The 23,778-nt window shown below is 41.5% G+C and overlaps 1 protein-coding gene across 2 annotated transcripts in view; it reads right to left on the reverse strand.

Moving 5' to 3' along the window:
- Slc4a4 (solute carrier family 4 member 4) overlaps positions 1–23,778 on the reverse strand; it is a 322,837-nt gene that overhangs the window by 127,044 nt on the left and 172,015 nt on the right. For both annotated transcript variants that reach the window (XM_052198847.1, XM_052198846.1), the window contains exon 7: positions 9,031–9,107. In XM_052198847.1, coding sequence (XP_052054807.1) covers positions 9,031–9,107 — 77 coding nt within the window. The remainder of the gene's footprint in view (positions 1–9,030; positions 9,108–23,778) is intronic.

The raw sequence follows: 23,778 nt of genomic DNA on the forward strand, positions 1-23,778 counted from the left end.
GGGATGTAGTACACCCAGCATTCAGAGCTCAAGCTCAGAGCAGACACTGACACGAGGTGCTGAGAAGATGACTCTGCAGTGAAGGGCTTACCCACACAACTGTGAGGACTTGGATTTGGATCCCCAGTGACCACATAAAAGTTCTGTGTAGCAATGTGCCAGTAACCCCGTCACTAGGGGAGCCGAGTTACAGATCCCTACAGCTCACTAATCACAGAGTCTAGCCAATCCAATGAACTCTAGGCTCAATGACAGACCATTCCACCAAAAGGAAGATGAAGAGCAACTGAGAAAGACACCCTGGGCTACACATCTGGACTACACATCTGAACATGTGTACACACACAACACAAACACATACATAGAGAGAGGGGGGAGGGAGAGAGAAACAGACAGACAGAGGAGAGAGAGAGAGAGAGGAGACAGAGACAGACAAGCAGACAAAGAGACAGAGAGACAGAGAGCAAAAAAAAAAAAAAAAAAAAAAGTGGAAGGCTGTACCAGAGAACCACTCGGAGATGATCCTATACTCCTGCACACTCCAGTGTTCCTTTCCAAACATAGTAACTCTGCTGCCTGTCCAGCCCTCAGCAAAGCCTCTAGTATAGACAGCATTAGTAGCATTAGTCATGTGCCATTACTCAGGTGGTATGACTGATTTCAGTCACAGGGACATGGCGAGGACTGCCAACATGAATACAATCACTCAAAAGCTCTCCCTAGTCTCTCCTAGCAAGCCTATGCCCACTTACAGTGCATTGGAATATTTAAATGCTTTCATTAGTGTGGAATAATTGCTTAGCAGTTCATAGGAAATACTTTAAAGGAGGAAATCTCTTTATTTCCCACAGTTCCTCTGCACTGCAGAAGAACTTCCTTTGCTGTTAGTAAGGCCTCACATTTATGGCTAATGTGTTAAGAAATTGGCCTCGTTGGGTTATTGTGCACTCAATTTAATACACAGAGATGCTCACACAATGCTTTATATAGTAACACCACCAGGTGATAGGAACATTGGCAAATTCCTCCATCCTACTGCAGTATCCACAGTGAGTGCTTTAAAATGTAAATCAGAACATGCAACTCTCCAGGTAAAGAACCAAAAATAGTGTTTCACTGCACTTATAATAAAATAAAAAGGTCTCCCTGATGTGTTCCCGACCGCCTTTACCAATGCACACCTGTACCTTGGCTTCAGCCACTCACTCTGAATTTACTTTATCTGCTTTTTAAATAAAACATACTCATTCCTGCCTCGGGCCTCTACACTTGCTTTGGTTTCTGAGCCTAGTGGGGAAAAGGCTTCCCTTGATGCAGTTCACTGGTGACCCCCTACCCAGCTCTGTTTCCCAAGTCCTGGTACTCCCAGGTGTTGTTGTCAGGACAAGGTTCATTGTGGTAGGAAAGGAACCTATTTGTTTATTTACTTATTTTTTAGTGCTTGTTATCTAACTCTATCCCCAATTTTGGAAGCTCTGTGATGATGAATGAGTTCCTCTCAGACCCAGAATCTACCATCAAGGGGATCAGTGACCATTTCTGCATGAGTGAGTACATTCAAACCACCCTAGCACATGGGTGGCTGGCACATGGGTGGCTTGATTTTTAAATTAACAGACTGCCCCTTCCCTGTCACCTTTGGGTTTCTAAGTTAAGACTTTAAACTGGTAGGAGCATCAGTACTCGGTCTCTCTCACAGTCACGGGTGGTTAAAGCATTTGAAACACAGGAGAGAGGACAGACCAACCAAGGAAAGGAAGCGACATATACTAACTCCAAGTCCTAGAGGAGGATGACAGTCGTCAGCACTGTTCACTGTCCCAGTGCAAGCTGATGCTACTCAAAAGGAGCCTAGGGAAAGCCTCATGTGGCCACTCACATTCCCATCAAAAACACGCAGCTGATTAGACAGCAGCTGGTGACCACCCATATGTGAGTGGCCCGCCTGTCCCATGCATGGATATCTTGCTGGGCTGACTACTGTCGTGGTGGCTTGGTGCTGTGCCTGGTTGGGGCTGTTTCACTGCTCCCCCCCCCCCCCCCCACTGCAGCTTTCATAGGATTTTCTGGTACCCTGGAAGCTACACCACAGGAAAGGAAACCTTCAGGTTAGACACAACTCAAAAGCATTCAGGTCCTGTGTCTTAAGTGTTCAGTATCTTTAGCAGGAGGGGTGTGGCTACATCTGGAATCCATTATAGCCCAAGTGGTTAGGTACTCTGAGAGGGATTTTCTTTATGGTACCCTTTAGGGTGAAGATGCACCCTAAATCTGGATCATTGCATTCTGAATCTGGGCTATACCTTCTGGAAGCAGCCTACAAAGACACGGAAGCAGGACGTTTTGCTTTTCCCCTGCTTGCCTTCATAGACAAGTTCATCTGTTGTGCTGCTGAGGCATCCCTTCACTGTTATGAGAACGAACTCCTTCAGGATTCCAACTCAGGCTGAAGAGCAAACAAGCCTCGTTGAGGAAACATGCGCTAGATGCTTAGCCTTTCTGTTGGGAGACAGTGATTGCTGAAGCGCTGGGCCACAGCCTGTGTACCCCTCTAATAAATAACCACATACATGCCTACATGTACACATAATACACATGTATATATGCCTACATGTACACATAATACACATGTATTCATTCGATCAATTCTGTTCCTCTAGAGAACCCTAACTAATACAAGGAACTTCCCTTCCCTCTGAGAGGCAAACAAGTGCTCTATCAATAGACTATATTATTTTTGGAGTCACTATGCGGACCAACCATTCAAAATGAGGGTTCTTGTGCTTTGTACTGAGGGCTTTGTTAATATATTGTTCTTGGAGAGAGCATGTCACCCCAAGTGGCATAACTTTCTTTAAGATACACACACACACACTGTCCATAACTTTTAGTAAATATGTAAAATAGTATGATACCTTGAGGTTTTTATCCAACAACCTTAGTATTATCTGGCCCTCTTCTCCCCTTCTACTTTGCCCCTCCACAATTGAAGACCCCTGTCTCCCCACTTTTTCATTTTGCACTTTGTATCACTTGTATCTTACAAGTGATACAAAATGCAACATCCGCCCCCACCCTGACCTCAAATAGGAGGCAGTCATGCCTGGTATGGGAAACCTAGCCAACTTCCTAGGATAGGGAAGTCATGCATCATAGAGAAGAATCCACCACTGCCCCTCCCCCCCAGCAGCATAATTCCTTACAACATTCCACACTGTATCCTTATACCCAGAGGTAATTGTAGCTACTGTCCATTCTATCCGTATACCAAGAGGTAAGTGTAGCTACTGTTTTGCATCTAAGAAGCTTCCTCTTAGATCAAACAGAGACTATCACAGAAAAACCACAACTGGACACATTAGAGGTGATAAGATCATGGAGAGCCCAGCCCCAATAGACATATCTATATCACAGCTCCTACATGTATGGCTCGGGAAATAGTGCAGAAGAAGGATGGAAACACTCTAAGAATCAGAATTCCAGGATACCTGCTATGAACAATCTCTCTTAGAAATGGCTGCATTAACAAGACCAGAAACAATGGCAACATCAACATACATGCTTTTGCAGAAGGGGAGGGCTCTCACAGGGTCCCACCCGTCCCTGCACAGAGGACAAGATGTAACTAGTGACTGCTAGGGAAAATGGGTCTCCCCCAGAGATGAGCCCCCTTATTGGTTATACAATACAGTGATCAGTCCGGAAACCATATCCATACAAATAATAAAAATGGACTCATCAGATGATTGTACTTTTATAAAGTAACTCTGTGTGTGTGTGTGTGTGTGTGTGTGTGTGTGTGTGTGTGTGTGTGTAACAATAATATAAATAGGCCATCTGAGAGTTAGGGGTGAGTTGTAGAAAGGAAGAGAGGAAAGAGAAGGGAGAAATTGTACAATTCTATTTTAACTAAAATGTGTTGGAAAATAAAACCACACACACACACACACACACTCACGCACACACACACATACACACACATCAAAACCATACAGCTGAAGGAATGAAGAGGAAGTTCTTGGCTGATACCCAATCTGTAGTGACTGAGAACATCTAAGGACTGACAACAGGCCTTTGTTCTTAGTTTTCACAGATGTCACTCTGTTTGGAGCCCTCCTGACATAGCAGTGTCCCAAATGTCCCTGAGAGCATTTGAAAGACAAGATTCTAACCTCAGAAAATTCTTTACTGCAACTTCCTCCATGGAGTGAAGTCAGACCACCCACAATCAACAGATCCACAGAGAAGAGAAAGCACTGCCTTGCTGCAGGTCTACCTCTGTGAATATAAAAAAAAACCTGCATCGTAGCCCTAGAATGGAGATTCTGCTCTGAAGCTATGGAAACAACCCCCAAAGCTAAGCTGGTTCCAGTCAATCCTGTACTGGGTGTGTAGAATAAGAAGATTGGCTGTCAGTCAGTCATAGGCTGTGCCCTTCTAGACTCCATCTGATACTCATCAAGGCAGCAATTTTAAATTCAGACATGATTTAATGGTTTATCCACTTACTCTCTGACAAAAGACTTAAATTTACACAAATGACCAACATCACTTCAAAAATAAAAATCAGGGCTTCAGAGTATATTTAAAGATAATAGGCGGTAGATAATGCTTAAAATAACCCTCCTAGGCTTAAAAAAAAAAAAAAAAAGAACTAATCTCCGATCAAATTCCTCCAGGAGACCTATGTAATACTTTGCCTGATAATGCTACTAAACAATGAGGTAACCAGATAAGATGTTACAAGGTCACGTGACCCTTCCATGTATTCCTTGGGCTCTACAAAGTGCTTCAGTCTCTCCTACATGCAGTGTGGATCTATAGGATGCAGTTTCCCCCTAACATTGAATCTGCAAGTGTCAGATCCTACTGCACCATTCACAGCCTGTAGAGTCAAGCCCTGTAAAGCTCTACAAGCCATCTCTGAGACTTAAAGCTAACAAGATAATGAGGACGACAGCCATATTAGCGCTGCAGGTGTAGCTCAGTGCTTGCAGACCTGTACCTTAGGAACCAAACCCTAGATGTGACCCCTGGTGTGAGAAGGAAAACGGCAACATTCTTCTGTCTTCCCACTGCATCATGGAAACCAATATCCAAGCCTTGCTTCTGCATCATGTCTCTCCTGCTGCTAGCTCCATTTCTCAAAGACCAGCGAAGGAACAAAGGAATATGGAAGGCCAAGCAAAGACAACTGGGACTATTAGCTGGCTCATACAAAAGAACATTCCAGAGCAACAAATTAAAAAAAAAAGAATGAAAGAAAGACAGGAAAACCAGATTATTTACTTAGATGCACTAGTCTATGTGCTCCAGATGTATTTGTTAATGTACCTCCTCGCAGGTGTTTTTCTGCTTAATAAATATAACATCCAAGCAGGGATGAAGCTGGGGCACTGAATCGCTCCATTGGGGCTGTTTTTCTGCTATTGTTAACTGTTTTGAGCTATTTCTCAATTGGGCAGCCACTACTGAAATCCTAAGTGCATGGGCTTGGCAGAGCTAGGAAGAAAAAGTGCAGTCCGCAGATTTGTTTCTTCTGCTTCCCCCAAACAGAATCTCATTTAAAATATGCCCTCAGATTGTGTCATCCTATAGCTGTGAGAAAGAGCCACTCTGTTCCTCTTCAGTACTCTGAACATCAAGCCCATCTTTTGTGTAGTAGGAAGTTCTATTGCTGCCGGAAGCCACGAGGCAAGGTCACAACTGTTCAGAGTATATCCAGTCAGAGCCATCATTCAATCAGAAACTTCAGCAGCAGTTGGATGGACGTTTAGGAGGCCAACTTGGAAAAGCACACAGGACGAGTTTGACTTCACTGCCAAACTCCCGGGACATTGGCTAATTAATTATAAAAGCTTTTTTCAAAACAAATTCATGCCTGGCAACCTGTTTTCCCCACCCAGCCAGAGGAAAAATAGGTTACAAAAAAAGAAAAAAGAAAAGAAAAAAAGGAAGGGGGGAAAAGCTAGGTTTATGGGATTAAAACAGGTTACAGAAATAAAACCTGGAGTTACCATAGCTTCATCTACTTGCAAGTCTGATTTTCTTCTGCCTTAAAAGGCTTCAAGTGCTTCTGCATGGGAAGCATTAGCTCCCTTTTCCCCCATCACCCCTCCTCCATGTCTGACGGAAGACAAGGCTGTGGGTACCTTTGAGCTCCTTTTCCAGCCTTTGGAAGGAAGCAGGTAGCAGAAGTGTTTTCAGGAGAAAGACCTCAGTGATTCACTGGTTGGGTGGCAGCTATGTTTGGGTGGATAGTTTCTCTCAAGATACACCCATAGACTGCATTAACTAGCTTTGAAAACAGAACGAGTAAAACCTCTGAGTGTATTGGTCATCACCTTAACATCAACCTCAGCTACTCTGAGAAGCTGCCGAGGGGCAAAGACGGTTAGTTTCAAGAACTCAGTCCACACACATGTTATCTAAAAGCTGACAACCAGAGCCTCCGATGCTCCAATGAATTCTGATCCTTGAAGAGAAATTTGCTACAATTCTCATAAGCTATGGAATTCTTCTACATATGCCCAGGTCTGAAGAGACCCAGCAAAATAAGAAATGTCTCCCAGCCAACAGTTGCTAGCTGCCTGTTCACAATTTTCTGGCTAAAGATGTTTGTCTGCAATAAAAGAAGACTTATTTAAAAGTGTATCAAATACATTTGATACACTTGATAATTGCTGTGGCCTTATCAAATCCCCTGAGAGAAGACATGACTAATTAGCACTCATCAGTAAAAACTGAATGGAGCCACAGTGAACTCAGCAGCTTGGAAGAAAAGTCTAAGGCTCCAAGTTCTGCCACAGGTGTGTTCTTTCCAACACATTCACAAGCAAATGCCCTAAGAGGCAGGAGAAGGCAAAAAAACTAACCAGCTCAGGGTTTGTAGAGAGAGAGGGGCCCAAGGAGTCAAGAGTGAATGTCAAGGTCATGTGGAAGGGGGGTCATCAGACCTGATGAAGAGGTCTCTTCCAGAAACACCAGCAGATAAAAGATAAGGAAGACAGGAGATCTCAGGGAAATGTCAAACTCTACTTGCTAGAAACCTATTATGCTTCTAATCCCCAGGGAAAAGGAGGGCAATGATACAGAAAGCATACTGAGCTGACAGAAAATGGGAACAAGAGATATTAGCTGCAAAGGTTCTTCTAGAGATCTGATCTGGGCAACCGAAGGCCTTTTAAGGAAGCGTAGATGAGAGGGTGGAAAGACTCCACGAGCCATTTCATACGTAAGCAAGCAATTCCACCTTTCCAGTACGTTTGAGAACTCACCAAGGCTATAAAACTCTGTCACTACTACAAGGACTGCCAGTTAAAAAAGGAACACTGTCATAAATATTGCTTTTTGTGGAAAAAAATAGCAAAATATGAAAAAATTGCCAAAGCCACCCTACTTAAAGAAACAGAGATAAAGAATAAAGCCATGGGGTTGATAACGCTAGTGTGCTAAGCATGGAGCCAACTGGAATTATGTTCTGTGTTATATCAAAGGACACAGGTTATAAGAGCAAAAGATAGATTCTTAGTTTTCTGACATATACATCAAGTACTATTTTTTCCACTTAACAGGGAAACGTGAGCCCATTAAACACCTAGTTTTGAAATAGCAAAACCGTATTTTCTCAATTATGCCTCCAACTATTTATCCTGCACCTCAGTCAGTGTCTGTTTGTGTGTATGTGAATGTGTATGTGTGTGTGTTCAGAGGTTTGCATGTCTGCAATACTTGTGAATATATACAATGTATAGAGGAAGTGTGTGTGTGTGTGTGTGTGTGTGTGTGTGTGTATGTGTGTATGTGCATGTTCAAAGGTTTGTATGTCTAGAGTATTTGTGAACATATGCAATGTATGGGGGAAGCATGTGTGTATGAGTGTATGTGTTCAGAGGTTTGTGTGTCTACAACATTTGTGATTTTTGCAATGTATAGAAGAATGTATGTGTATATGTATATGTATGTATGTGTGTGTGTATATATGTATGTACATATATGTGTTTATGTATGTGTTTATCTATATCTATATGTATATCTGTATGCATATGTGTGTTTATGTATATGTATGTGTGTATGTATGCATGTGTATATATGCATGCGCGTGTTGTGTGTATGTATGTGTGTGCATGTATGTGAAGATCAATGGCTAATACTAGATGCTTTCATCAATCACTCACTATTTTAGTTTGAGGCAGTGTCTCTCACTGAACCTGGAGCGCACTGATCTTGCTGGACTGGCTGGCCAGCAAATCCCAGGGAGTCTCCCGCCTCTGCCTTTCCAGCCCTAGGATTGCAAGTGTGCTTAGCAGCACTTGGCTGTTTTTGTTTTTAATGTGGGTGCTGGGGACAGAGCTCAGATCATCTCCATGTGTACACAGAGAACATGTTACCAAATGGCCCCTTCATTGCCTTTAAAACAGGGAACTTTCATTTCTTTGAAGTTTTTTATCAGAAAGTATCAATATATTATGCTGTTGAAATATAATCTCTCTCTAAACACCCAGCCAACTAGGAAAATGTCTCAGTTTACACCATACTCTTTTCAAAAGACAAAAATTGCAGTGATTTAAACTCTCTGTTCTTCATAATGAATAGACACTTATGATACGTGCTCACAAATACATAGAGAACTGATGCGATGTTAACATTACCTTTGCCTGATGAACATCCCCTCCCCCAAATGGTGAATCACCAGCACCTCTCGGGCAGCCTTTCATCACACACCTTTTCATAAAATACCCATACTTAATCCCTATAACAAGCCCAAGGTAGAGCTCATTACCATGTGCAGACTCAGCCATTTACAGCTCCTAAGCTAAAAGGAACATAAGAATGCACCACAAAGACAAGGCCAAGAGTCACCTGCTTCTCTGAGTCACACAGCTTGCTTCCTCCCTTAGAAAAATGATCAAATTCTCCTCCTCACATAATGGTGGTCCATTTTAGTGGGGACAACCACTCTCTCTAAGCCAACCCAGCATCCCTTAGATACATGGTCTGTCTTAAATATCAAAGGAAGTCTCTGCTTACCTGGTCCTTCTCTGGTTTATCAGAAATGTCATTGAGACTGGAGGATGTCAGATTCCTGTGGGTCATGGCTGGGCTACCTGGAAAAACACAAGTGAACTCTGATCAGAGATTTCTTTTCAAGGGTACAGGCTTTGGTGAGCATCTTCTAAACACTGGGAGATGATAATGAAAATGGACAAGAGCCTTTAACTTAACACATTAACTTCCAGAGAGTTCGCCTGAATCCAGGCTGGGTTATAACATAGCTAAGTGGAAAGTATATAAAATCCCCAATGTTTCATCTTATTTTCTGCTTATGTCTCAAGTTAAGTTAAATCATAAAGCATCTAAACTAGAAACTATAAAGCCCATTTCTCTAGCTGTGATCACTTATCTAGTTGTGTTTTACACACATCTAATATACTACCCTCCTTTCCTTTTTACCCACAGATGCAGTTCCCCCCTATCACCAACAGAACCAGTCCTGGGTACATGCCTGGAAGCTCTCTACCCTTGGCCTTGGCTACACTTCCAACTACACCACTCTCTCTGATCACCCAGGAAAGCTACCTGTACTCCTCTGTCTGGCAGACATTTAGTCACAAAACGTTCCCCTTGTAGGTATCTGGCCCAGAATTCCCAGTCCTTGCTTCAAAGTAGTCTTATCATGGGCTCTCTGACCACTATTCCTACTAGCAGGCTAAAATCAACACTTGACTTTTTCCTCTGTAGCATGCCAAACTTCTTTAAGTAGAAGGATAAACTGTACAGGGCATATGACATAGCACCAATCTTCCAATAAGAGCAAGAGGTCCAAATCACTGTTTCTCTATCCAATTATTCCAGACACTGTGAGACACAACAGAAGGAACGCCCAGAAAAGGAGCAGGCTGGCAAACTACAGGGAGACAGACCATAGCAATCAACAGGATCCTGGGCTTCCATTTTGCAGTGGGACCTGAAATTTCTAGGCTTATGAAGCAAAAGAGTAACTCTTCAAAGCTAAGGTGCTTGCCCCAACCCTTGCATGGTGCTGAGCGATGCACTTCTTCTTAATCCTCAATGATCTGACTCAGGCAAGTCTTCCCAGCAAGAGGGCGAAGGTTGAAAAGCACTGAGTTCAAGCACAGCTTACTCTTGGCTTGAACCCATTCTTCATAGAATCGAATTCCTTCAGAAAGAAACTCCAGCACGCAAAGTTACAAAAGATGAAAATCTGCGTCTAGTAAGTTAATGTCCGTGTACCAGCAGCTCTTTAAATAATACAATCTCTTTGAACCACGCCATCAGAGAAGGCCTCGTGTTCTGAGCCAGGGGGAGGGGGTACTTTCCACTTGGCTGCATTTCATTGAGTAAGCATGGCCTAGATCTCTTAAATCCTTTACCTGGCAAAGTGTTTTATTCTAGGAAAATTTGAGCACAGGGCATTATTTAAAAAAAAAAAAAAAAAAAAAAGAAGTAACATCTGACACAGTGTTTCATAAGCAAAATTACAGGAGTTTTGTTGAAGGCAGCATTTTAAGCTTTGAACTGCATGCTAAAGTTCTAGTGTCCACTGGACTCAAAAGGTGCCAGGAACAGACGTGAACACCCCCAGATAATGCTGAGATGGAAGCTAATGGGAAAGAGGTGGAAGGCTTATCTTGGTGCTTTTGTTAAAAAACAAAGCTGTTCATTGGCACTACCTGGATGAGAGTTCTTCCTCAATGAGAAATATGAACCATATATTCCTAATCAATGGAGGAAAGGCAATCTAATCACACACACACACACACACACACACACAAGTTAGGTGCAGTCTTCACTGATAAGCAGGTCAGACTGATTTCTAATTAGTATATTCATTTTATATAAGTGGTAGTAATGTCATCATTTGAAAACTAAATAAATCAAACCCCTTGGGTAACAGATTAACAAAACGGATTTGCTTTGGAAATCTAGGATAAACATTGTAAGGCATAGTTGAACCTTACCATAAAGCCTGACTAGCTAAAAGCCAAAACAATGGTCTTTTAATATAATGGTAAACTTGACTGACATAACAAGCTTGCCAAGGAAACAAACCCAGTCTCATTGCTTGCACCTATCCTGTGACTAATCTCATTCTTTGTAGGGAGCCAGAAAAGGGCACAGTCCGAAGAAAAATGCAGGAACCAGAGAAGGAAGAGAAGGCTGGGTTTACAATAAAATCCAGTGCCCTTCCTAAACTTTGTTTAATTTCTAGTAATAAAAATAATTACTATGAATGCTGTTTTATAACGCATATTGTAACAGTTCCAAGGCCAACAGACCTAGGACAGTAGGTAAGATGGCTCAAATTGCTTAATCTTTTCCTCTCTCTTTCCCTATCAAATGCAGCACCCTGACTCCCCAACACCTGCAGCCAACCAAATGCTTCCTGGTACTCTGTCTACATGGTAACCAAAGAGAAGACCCAGGACCAGTAACATCCACATCACTGCAGCACTATGTGTCAGAGCCCAAATTCTGATGCTCACCACATACAAGCTCCAACCAAATTCTGGGCATGGGACACGGAAAAAGAAGTTTTATCTAACCTTCCAAGTAGCACCACAGTGTAGTAAAAATAATGGAGAACCACCACTCAAAATGAAAACTCATCTTGGTTTGGTGGATGGGTGTGCTACTGGGAATCTGAATTGATAGCACATCTAAGCAGGTAAATCAAAGCTATTATTCCAGCAACTTGCCCTGTCGCAAGTTACCACTGTCACCTTGCCTATTTCAAGAAAAGCATTAAATTAGCAAATTCACCTCATAAATACACACATGCGAAAGAATATTTGGCTTTTCTTCTGATTCCTCACCTGTACAATCACATCAATAAATAACTTTGTTTTGGAAACTCACATTGACCATGGAAACACATTACCAAAACCAAAGAAGACAACAGGGTAACAGCCAAAAGAGATTACAATTAGACTGGATGTGGAAACCAGAAATCTGTGTGTGGATTTTAACAAACCCAGGAAACTGTTACACAACAGGCCCCTAACAATGAAGTACTGTGCACATTTTGCAACAGATATGCAATAGGACATGTTGTCAGAATAAATCAGTGCTCTGTATTTAGAGTTGGAGCCCGTAATAGAAGCTCATCACACTGCAATAGTGAGTGATCAAGGGAAATTAGAGAGAGCTATGGCCTTCTTGCACCAATGGAAACACAGGAGCACACTCTCAAGTACCACCTTTGGGGACGGCTTACTCAAGGCTCCATTCAAATTGTCTTTCCAGCTAAAACCCAGGGCGTTCAAATGTCTTGGAATTGTTCTTGGCCCAAAGGAAATGTTGCTTCTAAAGTGTGATGTTTTAAAAAAGGAAGAAGCAGCCTTGGGTACACAGTCATAATTAATTTCCATATCACTGTTTTCTGGCTATAAGGAAAAGAAAGTAGCAGAGAATCACATTTCCAAGCTGTTTCACACAGTCAAAAATGGTTTCATTTTTCAAAGTACCCATTTGGCAGGTACATACTGTTTCTATAAAAATTAATTACACTTTGTACTGTTTGAAAATCGCTGTTATTCTTTAGTGTTATGTGTAGCAATTTTAAAAAGCCCTCTGCAATTATATTTATTAGATACACTAAAAGGAGGTGAAGAAATGCATGGCATAGGGAAATATTTAAATGTGTGCATAAAATGCAAATATTTATATGATACAAGAAGAGATTAAGCCCCACCTTACCTCATACCACATAGTAAGCTAAGAAAGTACAGAGGACAAGCTAAAACTAGGACTTCATAGCCTAGGAACCGTACTGGATTCTTTATTCTCATGAGTAACTAAGTAACAATTTCATCATAAAAACAAACAAAAAAACCTACAAACTCCTAAGACTCACAGGGTATGCCTGTAATCCTAGGCTGAAGCAGGAGAAATCCAAGTTTAAGGCCAGCCTGGACAATCCAGTCTCTAAATAAATAGTACAGGTTGAAACTATAGATCAGTGGTAGTATATTTGCCTGGATTCAATCCCCAGCACTATAAATGAATGAACAGATATTTGAAAATAAATAAGGAAGGTAGCTTATATATTATAAGAGACATATATAAGTAAGTCTAGGTAATCAAAAATTCCAGAATTTATCAAAAATTCAGAGGAATGAATCTGATTTACACTGTCCCGGGCCACAGAAAAATTTAGTTTATTTTTTTTAAAGCCCTATAATTTGGTCCCCAGCCTTTAGAATTACTGTGACGGTAGGGAAGCCATTTAAGGTGTTGGGGTCAGTAAAAGGAAATTAGATCTTCGGAAAAAAATCTTCGTTGGCGGTATGCACCTTGCCGCAAGTTCCCACCATGATGTGTCTGTGCTACCATGGGTTCAAACCCAAGAGCTCAGTGCCTTGATGGGGTGGGTAGGTCTGATGACTCCGCCGTCCTCTGAGCTTGTTCTGTCTCTTAGGGATGGACATCTCCCAAGCTCAGCTGGTTAGTATGCCCCGAGTGCTCACTGACTCACTACTTCCTGCAGAGCAGGAACTGTATACCTTAATTTTCATATCAATGCTAGGATGTTCATGTATCCTTTGTACCACTGGATGTATACACACGTGAACCTCAAGGATGGTAAGTTCATGACCACATGGCAAAGGGTGAAGCCATAATTCAAACTTGGTCCTCTATGAATCCTACCTCCCCTGAAAAGAAAACTTGCCTCTGTAGTATTTGGGTCTCAACACATAAACCTTAGCATGTCTAACAAGGAGAAAAAGTGAAATGTTGTGACAGTGAATATGTAAGTCCACCTGACACAAGCTAGAGTCATCAGACAGGAGGGAGCCTCAACTGAGAAAATGCCTCCATAGGGAAGACCAAGCTGCAAGTCATTTTCTTGACTAGTGATCAATGGGGGAGGGCCCAGCTCACTGTGGGTGGAGCCCTCCTTCTGCTGCTGGTCATGGGTTCTATAAAGAAGCAGGCCAAGCAAGCCAGGAAGCAGGTCCTGACTCCAGCATCCTGCCCTGTTTGAGATCCTGACCTGACTTCCTACAGTGATGAACAGGAATATGGAAGTGACGCAAATAAAACCCTTTCCTCTCCAACAAAGCGGACAAAATATGAAAAGCAACAGCAATATGATTGTGATAAATAATAAAAGTACATGCTTCTGGATGTCCTCATTCACAGTCAGAGTCTAGTATGTAAAATTCCATATTGTACCTGCAACCGATGCTCTGGCTTTAGTTTTCTGCACTAATGTTACTACATTTGCAATAGCATCCCATTGCAACCACTGAATAAAGAGAAATATAACAGCATCCTTATAATGATGTAGACTGAGAAAGCCTAAAAGAAATAGTCTTATTCTCTATGACAGCAGGTTATCCAGAAAAAGAGGTTAAAAAAAGAAAAAAGAAAAAAAGGTCTCTGATCCCTCTCTTGCCAGCCCTCAGCCTTCACATAAAATGTAGAAATCTGTAGAATGTAAATATTAGGAAAGTCAAAACTATTACCAGGCATTTGGGGCTCTTTGAAGGAATTTCATATCTAGGAAGGATCAATTTTTATATCTTTGATCATTTTGTTTTTCAATTCTTTTTTATCTAATTTTGTTTGTGATTTAACATAAATTTCATGACCAAAGCCAAGACCCTTCTACTGTCTTGTTCACAAGTCCAGCCCAGAGCATGATTTCACTTCATACAGATTTTTTTTTAAAAAGTAATGAGTGGGTTGTTTGACCTCCATTTAGAAATACTATAAAGCAACTGTGCTAAATCCGTGTCTTATGAGGGGAGGCTGTGCACTCCATGCACTCTCCATGCACTGCATGTACTGCACGCACTCTCCATGCAGTCTCCATGCACTCTCCATGCAGTCTCCATGCACTCTCCATGCACTCTCCATGCAGTCTCCATGCACTCTCCATGCAGTCTCCATGCAGTCTCCATGCACTCTCCATGCACTCTCCATGCACTGCATGCAGTCTCCATGCAGTCTCCATGCAGTCTCCATGCAGTCTCCATGCAGTCTCCATGCACTCTCCATGCACTCTCCATGCACTCTCCATGCACGATCCATGCACTTTCAGGAGCCCTTAGACTCAGAAAGCTGGAAGTAAACAAGGAAGGACTGTGTAGTGTGGCTCAGAAGGCACAGGGCAGAAACAAAGCCCCAAGGCCGTCAACATCTGTCTACTAATGGCAAAATGGGAGTCAGAAGCAATAAGACTGGAGAGAAACCTGCAAGGGAAAAACCAAGGAAGGGAGGGGAAAGGCAGGTATGGGCAGTTCAGCTAGAAGACAAGAGAGCCTGGGGCAGAGGAAAGCCAGGGCACCTGAAATGGCTCAAAGCACATGACCGACATGGAAGGTGTGGTAAGTTTGATAGAAAGAAGAAGACATCAAAAGATACACATAACTATCAAAGTAAGAGTGAGGTTTGGCCAAAAGCTGAAGTCATTCGTTCTCAATGTATGGGGCAAGGAAAGGCAATGCCCTTATATGGACAGCAGGCAGTAGGCAGAGGTCAGGTGCCAGTATCACACATACACACACACACACACACACACACCATAAAACCATTACTCAGGTGACAAAGTAATGAGAAGCTGACACAATTAGATACCACCCTAACTAGGAAACCTGCTACAAATGCTTTGGGGCATTTGCAGTCCTTGTGGTCACAGCAGTTGTTATTGCAATGCTGTTTGTCTCGCATGCACATATCCGTGTGTGGCTATGTGTATACATATAGTCACAGCCCAAATGCACATACAGTGTGAAGCAATGGACCAAAATAATTGAATCCCTCCAAAACTACTGGTAAAAGTATGCACAACTGTGCCATTCAAATCTCACAGAAACAGAAAGAAAACCCCCAGCTGTGCTAGCTGAGCAAGGGGTAAACCAAGAGGGCAGACTAGGTCAACATAATCACCAGATCACTGCCTCTCTTCAAGCAGGCTCTGACTCAAAGTGATTTTCATAAAACTCTCTTAAGCCAAGATAGAAAAGAACTTCACCAGGTTCCTGTAGCCCTGAGTTTCCAAGGAGAGGATTGTCTACTCTGGTTTTCTCCCTAAATGTGGCCTTTTCTCTTCCATTTAGATAGACACTTAGATCAAGATAAAGTAAAATGTCACCATTCTGATTAATAGAGGAATCCTATGTTCTAGGGAGATGTCTAAGATTGAAATGTTTAAGAAGGTGGCCAATTTGAGATAGCAGACTGAGCTGAAGTCTTAAATAAATGGGTTTCTTTTCATCCTTTGTTGATTTTTCTAAATACTAGAAGTTTACAGCTAATCTAGATCAATGTGAAGAAGTGAGGATACAACAACACAGACAAAAGACTTCAAAAATGCTCCTAGAAGAAAATCAGAGAGTGTGTTAAAGCTGATACCATTCATGATTTGTCAAAATGGTAGCATCAAGTATCCGAAGAGGGGCATGGAGTCACAGGGACATCCTGCACATCTCTGAGGATGTGGACACCAAACAGTCCAAGCAGAGCCCCCTCAGGAGCAAGATGCAAGATACAAGCTTAATGGGACGGGTCAGGAGATGTCCCGTGCCCACATTGAGCTGTCTTAGTGGGTACGAGACTCAGCAGCAGCTGGCACATCTGCACTTGGATGGTCTATGCTAAGTAGTTCAGTGTTTGGACTTCAGAGAAAAGCCCTCTGAATCCCAGAACTTACAGAAGACTTGGGAACAATACTTCCTACCTACTCAAACGCTCCTTCTCAAAATGGATGAACAATGAAACCTGATATCTGCTCATGTCTGAATTTCCATACTTGGGGCCATTCTTAGCTACACGGTAAGTTCAAAGCCAGGTGAAATAGAGTGAGATTCTATTTTTAAAAAGACCAGCAGAAACTTAAAAGAAAATTCAAAACTTAAATATGCTCCATAAATAAAAATAAACAAAAAATTGAGAAAAACATTTAATTAAGAAAACTTAAAATAAAAATTCTTACTAGTTTATAGAGATCTAAAATGATTTTATAGCTACAACAGAGGCAGGATGCTCTAAAAAGAGAGATCAAAGAAAAGGTTTTGAATTTTTAAAAAAAAGCAATTGCTTTAAACATTCATATGAGAGAAGAAAAAAAAAAAAACCAACCCTCAACATGAGTTAGAAAAGAATAAGAAATCTCTCAAAAGCCGAGATGGAGAACAAAGCGAGAATATATAGAGAAAAGATCAGAGACAGAGAAGATGGAGTCAATAATGTCAAAATACAATTATAGGAAATGTTATTAAACCAGAACAAGGATAAAGACAGAAAGGCCATTATCAATAATAAGCTAAGCTAATGGGAGAGCTTCTTCAGATCACAAGGGCCCTTCAACACACACACACACACACACACACACACACACACAGAGAGAGAGAGAGAGAGAGAGAGAGAGAGAGAGAGAGAGAGAGAGGTGCTCAGGTGCATACACTGGCTGAAAAATAAAACAGTAGAAAATAGTGTCCCCTATAGATAAATTCTCATAAAACTTCACAACACCAAAAATGAAGAGAATACCCTCCTTCCCTACCTAGAATCAGAATGCTTGGTTTCTTTTAAGCATCAGAAGTAAGTGCTTCATGTAGAAAATAATATCTGGCTCTTATAAGAATTCTACAGTCTTTCTTTCCAAATCATAAACTGACTGGGAAAAAAATGATTAAGGAAATCTGGGGCTAAATGTTCTACAAGTATTAATCCTTCCTGGTAGTATAATTTAACCAAATGAGGAAATAAACTAAAGAACAAGAAGCAATCGTCTCCACTCAAGACAGAACGAGAAGTCAGTCAGTGACTGACTTATCCACCATACAGCAGACCCAGGCAACAACTGGGAACTCTAGCACAGGGGTGAGGGATGGGACCCAAGATCAAGAAGGGAGCAACCTGCCCAAAGCTACTCCCAAAGCATCCTGTAGGTTATTAATATCCTTGGGATATGAGCTTAACAATGTAATAATGGACTTTTTTCTTTTTCTGAATCAATGTAAAGGCTTATTGTCTGGCTCAGTGGCTACAGACTACATGAGACTCGAAACCTGAGTTCAGTCCTCAACACTTACATAAGTATGGAAGGAAGGAGAGAAACAACACCACAAAGTTGTCCTCTGGCCTCCACATACACACTGTATGCATACCTCCCTCTTACTTACACACACACACACACACACACATGCACGCACAAACAACACACTGAAGAAAATTGAGTTTCTAAAAATTCACTTTGAAGCTACAGCTTAAAATAAATATTCTCAAAAAACATTCTTACAGAGCTCATCAAAGCCTTAGCATAAACTATATTAATGTAGCCATAATATGAATTCTATTTAGAGATTCTCAGCATTAGATTCAACAGACAGAAAGCACAGCATTGAATGGGGAGCTATAGGGACGTAGGTGTGACTAGTACTGACAACGGAGTGTAGCGGAACAGAGTCCAGTAAGATCAGCAGTGAGGACAGGGAAGACGGAGGGTGTGGGTGTTAATGTTCTTGACAAAAAGTCAAAACATTCTGTCAGTCTTGCTACATAAAAAAAAAACAAAGCATGAGGGTTTCTTTTTTTTTTTTACTCCAAATTACAAGAGTTATTTATAATGAAACTAAAAATAATAATAATTGCCTAATTGGAAGAAGGAAGTATACAAATAAAATTTCCCCACTGTGGAGTATATTATCAGACAATATCTAAACTGAAAACCATATAGCGACATGAAGGTAGCCATGAAAAAGGTAGAAGACAAAAAGAAAAGCCACTGTTTGCTGCAAAGCAGCCCTGGGAAGTAGGAAGATAAAAGAGAACTGTTAGCTCTTCTTGCAAAGTGCTTCTGATGCTGGCATGGGGCGGGGGGGGGGGGGGGCCTGCAAACACACCACTTGGGAGGCTGAAGCAGAAGAGTTGTAAGTTCAAGGCCAGCCTGGGCTATACAGTGAAAGCTCCCTCGAAAGCAAAATCAAGAAGAGGAAAGGTCTTTCTGTATATTTCAATTTGATATGATTTTGATGTAATACATTAATAGGAGTATATCACACGCATGTTTTATGTAAGTATTTATTAAATGTGTTTGTATCGTGAGATCCAGTAGGAATGCTGACTAGTGGCCAACTTTAGATCTCACTGAATTAAATCAAACACGGAGACAACATTTTATAAAAAATAAAATTGTATTTTAAATAGTTTAACCTTCTCCATGAAGTACTATTTACATAATTTTAAAAAATTATAGCTAGGGATATTTTTCCCACCAGCTCTGTCTGAATTGTCAATGATTCTAATCTGTATCATTAGTCAACAAAATCGCTTACAGCTGAGAAACATGTGCATGTGTATAAGGCAGCCATTTTCATAATCCTATATCTGAGGTCAAATAAATATTTAAGTGTAGATGAAGTGACTGAGCATATATATAGAGAAAGACAGGGGTACACATAGAATAACACAAGGTCAGCACACACTCTCTGGGCCTATGCTTTCTTCTCTGGTCTATGAACCACAAAACTTAGGAAAGACACTGATAGTGGCCGCCACATACACTCACTGATAGTGGCCGCCACATACACTCACTCCCCATGTCCTTCAGACCACATTCTGCTTAACTGATTTCAGGGGACAGCTAATCAATACATGCCACCCCAATGCTAGGAGCAGGGGACAAAAGACACAAATGCCTTCAGGCTGACATGACTCTAGAAGCTTCCCAGATTAAAGTGCCTGAAATCTGACAGGATAAAGGTAAGGGACAAGCAACCCTAATAAGCACGTGTCCATATGCTTGTTTTCCATAGAAATGACAGCTAGGGTCCAAAGGTACAACAACCCATAGCCTCCAGGGGTCCCAGAAAGAAGTCGGGCAATTCTGGTCTAAACAAAGGTAGGTCTAGTATTATTTTCTTACTTTTCTGCAGATGTATGCATGTGTGTACATGCTACTGGAGATTGAGCTCAGGGCCTTGGGTATTGCTAGGTAAACACCAGGATTTTCTATTTGAAAAGCAAAACTGTCACTGAGCTGCTTGCTCCTCTCAGTTGGAAGTGTCCTACTTCTAAGTCATACCTATATATCTCATTTTAAGAAGCTCTAACGGTATATGAATAGTTCCCTGCACGACCCACCCATGCCTGATATTCACCAACCACTACCTTTTTAAGTGGGTCAGGGGTGGGAAGAGCTAGGTGAAAAGTTTGAATGGGGATTCACATGTCACTTCTCCAGGATAAGCCAACTGGACACATTCAGAAAAAATGTTACAGCTCTATCATCATGATAAGATGGAGAGAAGACAAAGTTAGCATAAGGTTAGAAAATGAAGCAATAACTCAGAATAAGACTGCATGAGCCATTACACAAAGAGACACATGAGTTAGTATCCTGCACAGGTATTCAACATTCGGTAGTTTTGTTTTCTTTCTGTGACCTTACTGACCTCAAGGGAAACAGTCAAGTGAAATGGCCAAGGCTAGGGATACACTTCAACTCATCATTCAGATTTTTCCAGTCTTAGAAGATGAGTACAAAGAACAAGGAAGTTCTCCTCTTGTTCATGTCCAGAGGTGGGAATTGAAGCTGTCTTAGTCATCAGAAAGTGAGCACTGAGGGTCCGAAGCACTGAAGGAAACTGTATGATCCATCACTCACCATACAGGAGATGTAGAGTCACATCAGGCTGACTGTGTGACTACAGAGAAAGCTTCTGCACAATAGACAGCTTCCATCAAGGTGACAGATGCCTTACTGAGGGCAAAGGTTGGCAGTAGTTATTTGTTAAAGAAACTCACACAATACCTCAGGATGGGAGTACATGTCTTTAATCCTAGCTATTCAAAAGGCTAGGGCAGGAAGATCACATGTTTGAGGTCTAATTCGGCTAGAACATATTCAAGGCCAGCCTACACAACATACTGGACCTTTCCTCAAAATAAAAATTAAAGGTGAGGACGAATCTAGTTCCAAGGTAGAATAGTTGCCAAGGATGTATAAGGCCTAGATTTAATCCCCAATAGAAAAAGAAAAGAAGGAAGCAAAGAAGGAGGGGGAGGGGAGGGAAGAGGAGGAGAGTCTACACAGATAAACCTAACATACTTCCATATAACACACTGTAGGTTTAAAAAGTTCTTCAGGGATTGGTTTGTGTTTGTTTGTTTTTTAGTTTTGGTTGTTGCTGTGGTAATGTGGTCTCAGACAGCTCAGTCTAGCCTCATTGTGTATCCAAGGATAAAGTCAAACTACTGATCTTCCTGCCTCCCAATGAAAGTGTTAGAATTACTGCATTCATTGGCACATTACGTTGTATGTGGTGCTAGGGATGGAAGCCAGAGCTTCAGGAATGACGGGGAAATGTTCTACACTGAGCCTCATCCCCAGATTTAGGTACAGAGAGTCCTCTAATGGCTCTTACCGACATTTTCTGCATGGAGATGGTGCAATTTGATTCAGGATCTAACACTGACTGTATTTCCTACTGAGATGCACAGAGGAGGATAAGGGGGTTGGCAAGAGAGAAAGTGGTAGAACAGAGGAGCATAAATAAATAAATAAATAAATAAATAAATAAATAAATAAATAAATAAATAAATGAAACCCAGACACGACGGAGACCTGGAGAATGCTTCACCGGGTTACTCTGGTTAAAGATTGCTTAGGCTGGTGGACAAAGGTAGTTTCTACAAACTCCATTTTCTGCTGAACCAAGACAAAGAAATGGAGAGAAGAGAAACACATCAGGAGTAATGTGAATGAGTTTTTCGAACTTTACTTATAATTTCCTCCCAGGAAGTACCATAATTTCTCACAGGCTCATTCTAGGGATCAGAAATACAATACAGCGGTAAATTTCTACGTTCCAGGGTCTCTCAGGAAGCCTGGCAATCTGATTGAACATGTAGCTTATAGGATCACAGCCAAAGGGCAAATAGAAACCTTTCTCACCAGGCTGAATTTCTCTTTTAACTAAATATTGTCAGCTTCCCAATATTTGCATATATATTTTTTGATGATAGGAAATGTTCTCCTTAATGAAGTGTCTGTCTAATCACAGTAAAGTTCATTCTTCAGGTGCATCTATGACCATGATATCCCAGATAGGCAATAATGTGCATTAACTAAACAGTCCGTAGGAACAAAATATCAAGGTACCAACTAAAGCATTCTCATACTCATAAAGAGGTACCCAAGATACCTTCACAGACCACATGAAGTTTAAGAAGGAAGGCCAAAGTGTGGATACATTGATTCTTTTTAGAAGGGGCATCAAAATACCCATGGCTCACAACCAACCAATGGTCTGGGCATATGGTCCCCAATGGAGGAGTTAGAGAAAGGACCCAAGGAGCTGAAGAGGTTTGCATCCCCATAGGAAGAATAATAATATGTACCTACTAGTACCCCCAGAGCTCCCAGGGGCTAAACCACCAACCAAAGAGTACACATGGAGGGGTCCAGGGCTCCAGCTACATATGTAGCGAAGGACGGCCTTTTCAGACATCAATAAGAGGAGAGGCCATTGGTCCTGTGAAGGCTCATGCCCCAGTGTAGGGGAATGCTTGAACAGGGAAGTGGGAGGAGAGGTTGGTAAGCGGAGGGGGGACGGAACAGGGGGTTTTCAGAGGGGTAACAAGGAAAGAGGATAACATTTGAAATGTAAAAAAGCAAATATCCAATAAAAAAGAGAAATTAAAAAATAAAAAGAAGAGGTGGTATCCACTGAACTACACATAGCTTCTGTTGGTCCTCTTTGAAGGCATATGTATTTTCTCAAAAACACAGGCCTTTGCTTTGGTTTATTATTCTCTAGTACTTGAGAGCTAGTCACTAATGTCACCATTCCTTCCCAAATCAAGTGTGCAAGGGCCTGTATCATGCATCCTTGTTCAGAGGACTGTATCATCACCAAGTAGCTTTATGGTCTGAATTTAAGAAAACTGAAGATCTATCTGATTATGATTTTCCTGGAAAACAACCAGATTGCAAAAAATATACCTCCAACCTCACCCAAAAATATCATAAATCTAAAGCCAGTATCTTCTTCATGGAGAGGCTCATTCAGATACCAGGAGCTCTCTTCTACAGCAGCAAAGCAAAATCTGCCTTCCTCTGCATAGTTCTAGTAAGCCAAGTCTCATGAACCAGCCACATTTGCCCAACTCTAGACCTCCTGTTTCCTGTTCACCTCTAAAATGGTTTCTGGGTTCTCATCCTTTCCTGGTGTGGGCCACAAATCCACAGGCATCTTTCACTCTGCTCAGGATAGGACAAAGTTACCACAAACATCATTTTTTGTAACAAATAGGTCTACTTGGTAGCCTCCAGAAGACCAGCACTGTGCCTGAAGCTGGAAACTGGCAGTCTAAAAAAGATAATATAACAGCATGAAACAATGTCTGTATGGTTTTTTTATTACAGATTATAATGCACTTCCCTAGAAATACAGAAAAAAAAATACTAAAAAATATCCTTTGGAATTTGGGTAAGTGCACTATGCCTCAACACTTACAGTTATTCCTTAAAACAAGAGCCCAGAGGGAAAAATGTATTGGGAGAATCAACATTTAAAATAATGCTTTTCCTAAAAGAAAGTGCACCTTATAATTGGATTTACCCTGTTCTTCCTCAAAAATGGTGCTGGTGTTACTCATTCCAGACCAGATGCTTACATGTGGCATGGCTACTCCCTGCAGAACACCTTAGAGTTTGGGACTTTCTAAAGTAACAGCTGACCACAGGTCACAGTAGTGCCCATTGTGGTCCATATCCCAGCAGTTTCCTGGAATTGTGAAGAA

This window comes from Apodemus sylvaticus, chromosome 11 (assembly GCF_947179515.1).
Source record: "Apodemus sylvaticus chromosome 11, mApoSyl1.1, whole genome shotgun sequence".
In the NCBI taxonomy this organism is placed as follows: Eukaryota; Metazoa; Chordata; class Mammalia; order Rodentia; family Muridae; genus Apodemus; species Apodemus sylvaticus.